At 32.5% G+C, this 12,527-nt stretch overlaps 1 protein-coding gene across 5 annotated transcripts in view; it reads left to right on the plus strand.

Moving 5' to 3' along the window:
• Nucleotides 1-3,498: 3,498 nt before the first annotated feature.
• The window catches only part of LOC124897653 (E3 ubiquitin-protein ligase UPL5-like), a 33,895-nt gene continuing 24,866 nt past the window's right edge, over nucleotides 3,499-12,527 (plus strand). For 2 of the 5 annotated variants that reach the window (XR_007054451.1, XM_047410795.1), the window contains exons 1-2: nucleotides 3,499-3,865; nucleotides 11,115-11,216. Coding sequence is in view for 3 of the 5 variants with exons in the window: in XM_047410795.1 (XP_047266751.1) it covers nucleotides 3,763-3,865; nucleotides 11,115-11,216 (205 nt within the window). In the remaining 2 variants the exon portion in view is untranslated. The remainder of the gene's footprint in view (nucleotides 3,866-11,114; nucleotides 11,217-12,527) is intronic. The other 3 variants (XM_047410796.1, XM_047410797.1, XR_007054452.1) reach the window with 3 other exon arrangements.

Genomic DNA, 12,527 nt, shown 5'->3' on the forward strand with positions numbered 1-12,527 from the left:
TTACATAAAATATGAACTAATGACTTGATTTTTATATGTTTTGATGTTAACTTGCATACAGATGACATCCGGTGGTGACAGTGATTGGCCTCGTCCTGATAAGAGTTCGAAGTCAACTGCTAAAAAGAAATCTAGGACGCCTATAGACTCTAATGAATAAACTTTAGGCTTGTTTAAATAATTTGAATATTGTTGGATTAATTATTAACTGTTTTGAATTTTGAATTTATTGTTGAAGTGTTGTTGATTTGAATTGCTTAAATGTTTTGATAATGTAGTGTGTTGTATGTTTATTTTAGAAATGCGTGTTGCATGAGGCTATATATATTGAATTACATTTTTATTTGGCAGGTGGGATGCCGAAAATGCAGATTTCTACATCCAAAAAATAGTTAATTATAGTTACAAAAATATGAACTAATGACTTGATTTTTATATGTTTTGATGTTAACTTGCATACAGATGACATCCGGTGGTGACAGTTATCGGCCTCGTCCTGATAAGAGTTCGAAGTCAACTGCTAAAAAGAAATCTAGGATGCCTATAGACTCTAATGAAAAAACTTTAGGATTGTTTAAATATTTTGAATGTTGTTGGATTAATTATTAAGTGTTTTGGATTTGATTGTTCAAGTGTTGTTGATTTGAATTGGTTAAATGTTTTGATAATGTAGTGTGTTGTATGTTTATTTTAGAAATGCGTGTTGCATGAGGCTATATATATTGAATTACATTTTTATTTGGCAGGTGGGATGCAGAAAATGCAGATTTCTACATCCAAAAAATTGCAGAAAAGCAACAAACAGGGTCCCTTTTGTCCGTCACTTTTTTGAAATACATTTTCAGAAATGGGATGCTTTGGGTCGCTTTTTAAATCAGTAATTTAAAAAAAAAAAAAAACGACGATGGCCGTCGTTTTTTAATTTATTATGAAGAACAAAAAGTGATGACCAACGTCGCTTTTTATTCATTATGAAGAACAAAAAGCGACGACCAACATCGTTTTTTAATCCTTATGAAGAACAAAAGGCAACGACCAATGTGACATTTTCAATCATTATGAGGAACAAAACGCGACAACCAACGTCGCTTTTTCTAAAAAAAATTTTTAGTTTTTTTCAAATTACGACGGACAGTGTCAATTTTTTAGAAAAAAATTATTTTTTCTTCAAGAAAGTGACGATGTCCGTCGTTTTTTCTAAAAAAGAATTTTTTTTTTCTAAAAGTGACGTGGTCCGTCGTAATAAAAGAGACGCAGGTCGTCGTTTTCAAAAAACAATGACCTTTTTTGCGACGTAAAATAAAGCGATGCTTTTCCGTCGCTTTTGGCCAAAAAAATGATGCTTGCCGTCGCTTTTTGGCATTTTTAGTAGTGAACTTTGACATTCTAAAATCATCAAAGAATATCTCTCTGTAGATTCATTCGAGAACACTTTATAATTCTTAAAAGAGCTTTTGCTGGACAATTTTCGCTCTTACTCACTACTTCCATATTGGTTGTTTGATTAAGAGAGAGTAAAACTAAAGCTATTTTGAAGTTAGTTGGTAGAGGATTCAAATTTGATCCTAATTTTGTTGTCGATACTATTGATTTCTCTTTTTCTTTAATTTTAGCTAAAGAATGTATAAACTGTGTATAGATTCTCCATAACTATTGTACAAAATATGTATTTGTATAAGATTTCTATAGAAATTATACAGGATGTGTATAAAAACTATATAATTATTGTATAGAATATGTATCTAAATAGTTAATGCAACTAAAGGTTGTATAGGATGTGTAATAAAATTATATAATTGTACAGAATATGTATATGCAAATATAATGTGTATAAACTTTGTATCGTTGTTGTATAGAATATGTATATGTATACAGTATGTGTAAAATCTCATTATTGTCGTATAGACTATGTACGTGTAAGGAAAGATGTGTATAAATATTGTACAATTATTGTAATATATATATATATATATATATGTATTTGGTATGAAATTTACATGTATCTACTATCTAATATGCATTGATACATTTATTTGATATCAAATATACATGTATTTGCTATCATTACATTCTTTTGTTTAATCGTATTTAAAAATACATATTCCTTTTTTATTTGATTGATAAAAAGAGAGTAACAAATACAATATTATAAAATTGTATTTGATTGTTAAAAGCAAAGAAGAAAAACTATTCAAAAATAAACATTATAAAAATAGGAGAGCAATTCTTTTTTTTTTTTAAACAACGCAACAAAAAAAGAAGTAAAAGAAACAAAAAAAAATAAAAATGAAAGAAGGAGTAGTAACGAACAACAAGGCTTAATGGTTAGAGGATGAAAATATAATTTGATTGCTATTTTTTAAGAGATATTTTATGGGTGTGCTATTTTTGTCTTTTTTTCAAAGAAAATGCCAAACAGCACCAGGCCCAAACTATGACCTAGTCCAAAAAGGAACGCAATAAAAGTCCTAACCAGTACTTATGCCTTAGAATTTGAAATGAGTATCTAGTACTCTTAGGGGCCGTTTGGTTGGGAAACGAGTTTTGATGAAATTAATTATGATGAGATTAGTTATACTGGGATTACATGTCATGAAATTAACTATCCTAATATTATTTTTTTAGTGGTTGTTTGATTTGTAGTATTAAAAATAATATGTATTGAATTCATTTTAAGAATAAATTATTTGTTTACAAAAATACCATTTATCTTATTTAGTTTAATAATTATTTTTATGAAAATTGTATTGATAAGGAAAACTTTGATTACATGCATTAAAATACAAGCTCTATTATATCATAGAAATAAATTTCACACAAATATTGAAAGTTTCAAAAGTGGGGTTGCAGAACTTGAGGTGAGTTTACTTTGATACTCAGCTGATATTGTAGTTGTCTTGATTGCTATGTCATTTCAATTTTTCATTCATTGGATAATAATTCTGTCTTTGGTTGAAAGTATAAATTCATTAGTGAGTATGACTGGTTTGTGAAGTTTGATTCATGTTCCCGCACAAACACATCAGACTGCAAGCATTATTATTAGTTAGATTTATATAAAAGAAAAGTATGGATATATAGGCCTCGTGGGGTGATGCCACATGTTGAATAGAAGCCAACATGTGTATGGAAATAAGAACTGAATGCATGAGGTTACAACACCTATGTTTAAAATGCAAATGATAAGATTTTTAATATGAAATAAGTTTTTAAAATAGCTAAAATTGTAACTAGTTAGATTTGTACAACTATTATAAGTGTAAATATATCAATTCAATATCCAAAGATTGAATTTATAAAATTTAAATTTTAAATGAACTGAATAATAAAAGTGCACCTTGACATTAATTTGTGAGTATTTGATTTTCAAAGTGTAGCAGATAAGAAGTTCAGGTAGGCTTTTTTCTATAGATAGAATAATATTTGGCATAACTTCTTGAAGATTTAGCTTAGTTTGAAAGATATATATGTGTGTGAGAAATGAAAATCATTAAGTTTGAGGATATTTTTGTCATTTTATAATTTTATACCAAAGATAAATTGTGTTGGGATAGTAATACCACCATATGTGTGGATAACTTATCTCAGTACTATTTAGTAGTCGCGGAATAAGTTATCCCAACTATTGACAATCAAACGATGGATTAAATTTTTAATCCTGAATTATTGTTTTATTCTGAAATTATTTAATTTAATACCGCACACCAAACGATCCCTTAAAAAGATCTAACACCAACAAAGAATACTACCAGAGTATCGTCGATGAAACTCCCAGTTATTCGAGCATCTCCTTTGGGTTATCTTCAGCCTCAAGCCATGGATCTTCTAGTGGAAGCTCTGTCTTATCCTTTAATATTGTTACTAGGTATGTTCTCGTCCTTAACGTTTATGGTTTTTCTAAGCTGAGATCTTACCTCCTTATATATTTCTTCCGTGGTCTGGGTTTAGCCCCAAGGAAGCAGAGAAGAATGACATTGTCATTCCGATCTAGAGTTACATAAGACACGACTTCTTATCCTCTTCTTCTCTTTGATTAACTTGTGTTCTCATCCTTCCTTTTCCTTTGCGGCTGACTATATGTAGGTATACTTTTCATCTCGTCAATGTTCTCAGATGAATTATCTATGCACTACAAGACCCCACTACCCCCTTATGTTTGGTAAAGCTTTTTGATAGATAAAGCTTGATTTCCTAGATTGTATTAGCACCACTTAATGTCTTCTTCCAGACATAAAGTTTAAAGATGTCAATTTTTTTACTACTAAGCAAGATTTTTTTTTCTATTTATTGCAATGTGAACATAACAACAACAACAACAAACCCAGTGTATTCCCACTTAGTGGGGTCTGGGGGGTAAGATGTACGCAGTCCATACCTCTACCTCTGATGAAGTAGAAAGGCTGTTTCCGAAAGACCCCCGGCTCAAGTCACGAGATATCACACAAACACATAGTATTGCAATGTGAACATTTGTATGTTATTACTAGGCTAGACATATTCAATGTTCACCTCTTTGTGAGTCTCCTCTTTCTTTGTTCTCATCAATGAGTAACTAGAAAAGATATTTTTTCTCACATTTTATTTATCATGACTTCGAGATATTTTATTTTAGTAGATGCATTAAAATATTACTCATCTATTAAATAAAAAAAATATTTAATAATAGTAATTGAAAGTGTTATTGACCAAATTACATTTTATAATTACTAGCTAGTTCAAGGATTTTGATCTTTTACTACCAGGCTAGATCTTTTTCTATTTATTCCAATATGTGATAACAACGTTGTGTTATTACTAGGCATATATTAAATTTTCATCTTTTTTCAAGTCTCCTCTTTTTTCATTCTCATCAAGGAGTAACTAGAGGAGCTACTTTTTGTCACGTGTCACTTGTCTTGACTTTGATATTTTTAATAGATGTATCAAAATATTACATTACTTCTTTTTAAGATTAGCAAGATTTCAAATGTGTTAATTCTTTTGTACCAAGTATATATATATTTTCCACATCAATGTTCTCTTGTGATTTATTTTTATTTTAAGCTGATTATAAGTGCTGAGTGGAAAAAGCTACAAACTAAAGAATTTTGAAAATTTGATCAGTGTTGTGATAAAGCTACTAATATTGGTTGTTTTCCAAGTGGGAGTGGGACTTCTCCACCAACAATTGTTGCTTCTTTGAGAATTTCAAGATTCTGATTATAAAGCATTGCAAAACCTTTTAACCTCTGTTTGGATGATGGTTTTTCATGGTATGATATGGTATGGTTTCCAAGAAAACTATGTTTGCATTGATTGTTTTTAAAAAGGCATGGTATGGTATGGTATGTTTTCATGGTTACCAAACCATGAAATATCTCAATTTTCAGAACCACTAATTTGATCGTATCCCATTATTTTCTTATTTTTTTTTCAATTATGCCCTTATATAATATTCTTTAATCCCATTTTACCCTTCACTCTATATCACTTTTAACCCTAATATATTTTTATTTTTACATTTTTCTATTTACCTCACCTCTGTGTCTTTTGTATACTTTTCCTCTGGTTGTTCTTTATCTTCTGCCATCTCTTCTTCTATGGTCATTCTCTAATGGTATGTCTTTTTAAACTTTAACTACTTATAGTAAACTAAATGCATCTGGAAAAATGATTTTCCTGAGCAAAGGGAAGGATTTTCAGAAACAGCATACAGACGCATAGAACATAATTTTCCTAGTTCATTAAGCAAATATTACACGAACATTTATTTAATTCAATTACAAAAATAGATGCTGAGGATATACTTCTCATTGCTCAATTAGCCAAAACTACACAACTTTTTTTACGTTCATTTACAAAAATAGATGCAGATAGCATAATTTTCCTTGCTCAACTAGCATATGTGGATCACTATTTACGCAGAAACTAAAGATAACAAATACCAGACCAAAGTTTAGTAAAAATAATTATTAAAAGATGATTTTTTATGAATTTAACAACTTAATATATTTACAAGACATGATTTGTGATAAATTTGTGAAAAAAAATTATTTTATTACTAATTATTGATAAATTTAAAATTTATAATAATTATGGGCATTTTAGTAAACTTACCCGATACAGTACCATACCATCAAACCAAATAAAAAAACAGTTATTAAAAAGTAGTGAAAGATATAATCCATCCAAACATTATATTGTACTATACCATACAGTACAATACCATACCATACTATACCTACATTATGGAACCATGGCAAACCACCATCCAAACAGAGGCTAAGTGGTTCAATACTGTAAAGTCTCTCCTTAACCAGAACTATTATATCTGACCGGAGAAAATTACATCTGGAATTCCAGATCTATCAAATCTGATCAAAGAGGATTGAATCTGGAACTCCAAATTTACCAGATCTGACCAAAGAAATCAAATATGGAACTCCAAATCTATTAAATCTATCCAGAGAAAATTGAACGTGAAACTCCAAAGAGAAAATCAAATCTGAAACTCCAAATCTTTTAGATCTGACTAGAGAAATCAAATATAGAACTCCAAATCTCTTAGATTTGACCAGAAAAATCAATTATGGACAGACCTATTAGATTTGACAAGAGAAAATTAAACCTGGAACTCCAGATCTATCAATATGATCGAAGAAAATCCAATCTAGAACACCAGATCAATCAAATCTTACCAGATTAAATTGAATCTAAAACTATTGTTGTTGGTTCTAATGCACAACCTCCATTCACTAACACGGTTCACTGTCCACCTCCACTACTTCGTCAACCCAAGGCTAACAAGCGGAGTCTCCGATAATAAGATTCTGGCGACCAATTTTAGCACCAGATTTTGCCAAAATTCAACAAAGTTTTCAAGAAAACCGCCCTTATCCCTGTGATTTCTATCCCTTAAATCTTTATTAAATTCATTTGCTATTTTCTATTATTTTTTCAAATCTTCCTAACTTTTCATTTTGTGCCCATTATTTTCTGACATGCTTTATAGAACTTTGTTATCTATTTTTTGTGCAGTTCTATTAACGTTTTCTTGCTTCTTTTATGTAATCTCTACCTCTTGTTTGGTGTTAATTTAGACCGATATTATGAAGTATCAACTTTGACTTGAATTTTATTTTGCTAATGTCATTTCCATAATTATCGTGATCTTTATTCTTCTTCTTCTTCTTCTTCTTCTTCTTCTTCTTTTGTAGCGTACTATGTGTTGCTTTTTTTTCTTTTTAGATCTACAATACAATGTGGGTTCTGATATATGTTTTTGATTTTGGTGTAGTTCAGTTTATTGAATGCTTGCTTTCTTTCTAATTTTCTTTATAGTTCAGAATTATTTCTAGCAATTTTTCTTTTTAGACTATTCAATTTGATGTAGTATTCTTTAGTATTTTCCTGTGTAGTTTAACCCTTCTTTGGTGGCTTTGGTGAATGATGATAGACTAGGGTCATATTGTAGCTCACGGCCGAGGCTGAGGTGTAGGAGTAGTACGCGGGTTAAGGGTTATCTTAGTCTGAGAGTAGGATCTTGGAATTTATTTGGTTCTTTGATAGGGAAGTCTATAGAGTTAGTGAATATTTTAAAGAAGAGGAAGAGTAATATAACGTGTGTTTAGGACACTAAGTAGGTAGGCACCAAGGCTTGGGATGTTGACGAGTTTAAGTTGTGGTACTTAGAAGGATTGAGGGATACAAATGGAGTAGGCATTTTAGTAAATAGGAACCTTAGGGAGCAAGTGGTGGAGGTTAGGAGGATTAAGGATGGGATGATAATGATTAAGCTAGTTGTTGGAGGGCTTTCTTTGAACATTATTAGTTCTTAGGCGCCGCACGTAGGCTTGAATAAAGAGGTTAAGAAGCACTTTTAGATGGATGTGAATGAGGTGGTAAGGGGTATACCATAAACTGAGAAGATATTCAATGGTAGAAAATTCAATAATTGGGCAAATTCTAGTGGTTTTGATGATGTGCATTAAAGCTTTGGTTTTAGGGATAGAAATTTTGGTGAAACCTCGCTTTTGCATTTTGCTAAAGTTTTTGAGTTGTTGATAGCTAATTCGTGCTTTCCAAAGAAGGGAAACCACTTGGTTACTGGCTGTAGCATAGTGGCTAAAAAATAGATAGATTACTACTTTTGAGGAAGGGTGGTAAAGCCCTTTGTAAGGACTACAAGGTTATCCCAACTAAGAATCTTACTAACAAACATAAGTTTTTGGTGATGGACTTAGTGATTAAGCGAGGAAAGAGGAAAAACAATTTATATAACCGAGTAAGGATTAAATAGGCTGACTTGAATCGTGCCCTCTGTCAAGAAAGGAGAGAGAAACTAATGGTTATAGGGGCTATAAGTAGTATTAAGGATGCGGAAGCATCTAGTATAAGACAATCAATTGCATTAGGGGAGAAGCTGGAAAGGTGTTTGAGTTGTTGAAGGGCAACCCGCCACCCAGGGAATTGATGCTAGAATAGAGAAGTCTAAGGATATATAGAAGCAAAGAAGGGTGCTCACAAAAAGTTGGTAGAGTGCAAGGACGAGGAGGCAAAGCAGTCACTTAAGGAGATTTATAAGGCGACAAAGACGGAGGCTAAGTTAGAGGTTACAACAACTAAGACGGTAGCTTTCGAAAGATCGTATACTGAACTAGGGGATCAAGGTAAAAAAAAGAAAATATACAAGCTCGCTAAGACGAGAAAGAAAAAGGCTCAAGACCGAAACCACATGAAGTGCATCAAGGATAGCCGATGCAAGGTCCTCATGGAAGAGACCCTTATTAAGTAAATATGACAAGCTTATTTGTACAAATTATTGAATGAAAAAAAGGACAAAAATATTGTGTTAGGTGCTTAATTTGGAGCATTTTGAGAGTCATCAGGATATTAGGTATAGTAGGTGTATTAAAGTTAGGGAGGTTAAGTATGTTATCATTAGGATGAGCAGGAGAAGAGCGATTGAACCAAATGAGATTTTAGTGGAGTTTTGAAAGGACACAGACAAGGTAGGTAGAAGTGGTTAATTGGTTTGTTTAATGTTATTTTTAAAAAATAAAAATGCCTTAAGAATAGAGGTGGAATATAATTATTTCATTGTACAAAAACAAGGGTGATATCTAGAATTATAAAAATTAAAGGGGTATCAAGTTGCTAAGCTTTACTATGAAATTTTCGGAGAGAGTGGTGGAGCTTAGGGTGAGGAGGGGTGTGTCTATTTCTGAGAGCAAATTTAGATTCATGTCAGGGAGATTGACCATAGAAGTTATCTTTCTTGTGAGGAGACTGGTGGAGAAATATCGGGAAAGGAAGAGGGACTTACATACTGTAATTCGTTAACCTTGAAAACGCCTATAACAACGTCCTGAAGGAAGTTCTTTGGAGATGGCTGGAGGATAGAGGTGTATCAATGGATTACATTAGGGCGATATAGTACATGTATGATGGATCCAAAATATAGGTCGAAATAGTAGGAGGAGACTCAGAGCACTTCCCAATAAAGATGGGGTTGCACCAGGGATCGACTCTTAGCCCGTTCCTATTTTCCTTACAATGAATGAATTGATGAGGAACATTCAAGATAAGATGCCTTGGTGTATGTTGTTTGTTGAAGACATAGTACTGATTGATGAAACACACAGTGGAGTTAATACTAAGTTGGAGGTATGAAAAATAAAAATTCTAGTGTCTAAATGGTTCAGATTGAGTAGGACCAAAAGAAAGTACTTATGAGTCCAAATTCAGTGATACGATACATAAGGAGGCGTGGAAGTGAGGCTCGATACACATGGTACTCCCAAGAGAGAAAGAGAGAGAGTGTTTCAAGTACCTTAGGTCTATAATCCAATGAACGGAGGTATCAACGAAGATATCACACATGCATGCTATTTATTGCAATTCTATAATATATGTGTGCAATTATAAATATAATGCATTCATTTTTCACATCTCCCCAGTTCTCTCTCTCTATTCTAATCAAAGAGTAACTAGATAAACTACTTTCTGCCACCTATCATATATTGCCTCCCAATAATGCGGGATGTGCATCTTCAATGTATCAAATGATTCTTCCAAAAAATAGGACCTATCAATGAGCATCTCATGTACTCCTTGTTTACGTCTCTAACTTCTTGAAGCCTCATCATTGTGAAGTGTCTCCTTACTCGAAACTAATTACCTCCTTGTGCTCAATAACCTTGATAATCGTCAGAATTTTTTGCAAATGTCACAATAGAAAGGCACAGAGAAAACTTTCTTTGCCTTATCTTTTTCCAAAAAAATTTTGGGCTGTTAAAAAGTTTTGAAGTGCTATTTTAACTCCTTTTGTATTACAAGATACTGAGACCACTAGGATACAATAGGCTTTCCTTTCCCTTCATCTTACAATCCTAAATGGTCTTCCGATTTCTTTAAACACGACTCCATATTATCTACCAAATCGTATAAAATACAATGCAAAAATCCAATATACACTTTGTCATATATTGCTTCACTGGAGTCATCCTTCCTCAAATTCAACAATTTTTCACCAAACACATACACTCAGTAAAATCATGAAATGTGCTTATTCAAAGCCCCACAGACTCAAATGGATGGAACTGGTGAAGCAATGTGTGACAAAGAGCATATTGGAAGTTTGCATCATATATTATGCCATTTGCATCTTATTTTATACGATTTGCTAGACAAGATAGAATCGTGTTTTAGGAAATTAGAAGACCACTTCGGATTGCAAGATGAAGGGGAAGGCAAGCCTATTGTATCCTAGTGGTCTTACTATCTTCTAATACTGGAGGAGTTAAATAGCACTTCAGAACTTTTCAACTGCTCAGAGGTTTTTGGCAGAAAATGAGGCTAAGAAAGGTTTCCATGTGCTTTTTTATTCTAACATTTGCAAAACCTTCTGATGATTATTGGTGGGTTATTACCACTAGAAGGTAACAAATTTTGAGGTAAGGAGGCATTTAGAAATGATGATGCGTCAAGAAGTTAGAGACAGAAATGAGGAGTCACGTGAGATGCTCATTGACGGGACGAATCAATTGAATACAATGGAGATGTAGATCCCACATTGTTACAAGGCGATCTATTTATGGGACTCCATCATGAAGAAGCTATTGTGCCTGATGCAGTGAGGGAATTGTTTTTCTTTGTATGTCGAAAGATCTTCAATCCTCGGAGTGGTCTTTTTGCTGCTTCCCCAAATAATCGTAGAAGGTTTCTCCCAAATCGAGGTAAACTTTTATTTACTTTCTTTATGCACATATTTATGTGACCAGTTCTCACTTCAACTCTTAAGGCTCCAAGATTCACTTGGTCTGAACAAAACATCGTATCTTTTACTAATCTAACAAAGAAAGATACCATTAATAATACTTGGATTGCACTGCATAAGCAATACTTTTGAGTCATGTTATCATTTACTCCTAGTCAAGATATGTATTGTCTTGTCCTAATTTTGAGGTATATTTAAATTTAAATTAAATGGCATGTCATCTTCATTCCTTTCGCATTTCAAGCTTTACTCTTTCTTTCATTCACCATTATTCCTTGTGGAAAAATATTTTTACTTCAAAAACTTGAAAGTAAACTTATATCAATTAACAATATATTTTTTATCTCTTATATGAGCATGATGTAATTTATTGATGATTTTCTTTTATTTATATATTCAAAATAAAAAGGAAAAAAAATTACCAATCACGATTATACTAATATCAAATTTGCAAGTCTTCATTTTTCCCCATTGTTCCTTTCTTTTACTTTTTTTTTTTTTCATGTTTTCTTGTTGTTTCTGTGTTGTTCCCTTCTTAGTTGGTCCAACTTGTTGGGATGCTCAAACTCTAGCATTAAAACAAAAATAAGATTATATCGGGATAGGAGTGTCAAAATGAACACAAATTGAGTTGACCCGTCCAACTTGTTCAATCCGTCCAATATTTAATGAGTTGATTCATGATAATTTATTATTAGGTAAATCTCAACACATTCTTTAATTTGGTTCAAATGAGCCCAATTGAATCTCCATTTCAACTCGTCTTATAGAAAAATAATTTTCTTAATGAAAGTAGGGAAAACAAGTGACAATGCGTCCTCCCACTCTCAAAACCACCCACCTCACCTCACCCCAACCCACTACACCCCCAACTTACCCCACCCCCACCCACCTTCATTAAATAAATTATTTTTATTTATAAGAAAGCATTTTATAAAATTTTTTCTTGATCCCACCCCACATCATCCCCATCCCCCTCCCTACTCCGAAACCCCACCCCACCCCCACTCCACCCCAAAAAATTAATTCTTTTAATTTTTTTTTTTAAAATTGAAAATCTTTTCTTACCCCACGTTCAAAACCTTACTCTCCTGCTTCCCCGCATCCCCTATCCCTCCGAAAAAAGATATTTTTTTAGAAATATTTTCTAAAAATAAATAAATAAATTTCTTTTTTTTTTTTTAAAGAAAAAGAAAATAAATCTTACCTCAACTTCCATCTCCTCCTACCCCCTGGAGCCCCCGCACCCCCTCCCCTATACGACAATACC

This window comes from Capsicum annuum, chromosome 4 (genome assembly GCF_002878395.1).
Source record: "Capsicum annuum cultivar UCD-10X-F1 chromosome 4, UCD10Xv1.1, whole genome shotgun sequence".
NCBI classification, from domain to species: domain Eukaryota; kingdom Viridiplantae; phylum Streptophyta; class Magnoliopsida; order Solanales; family Solanaceae; genus Capsicum; species Capsicum annuum.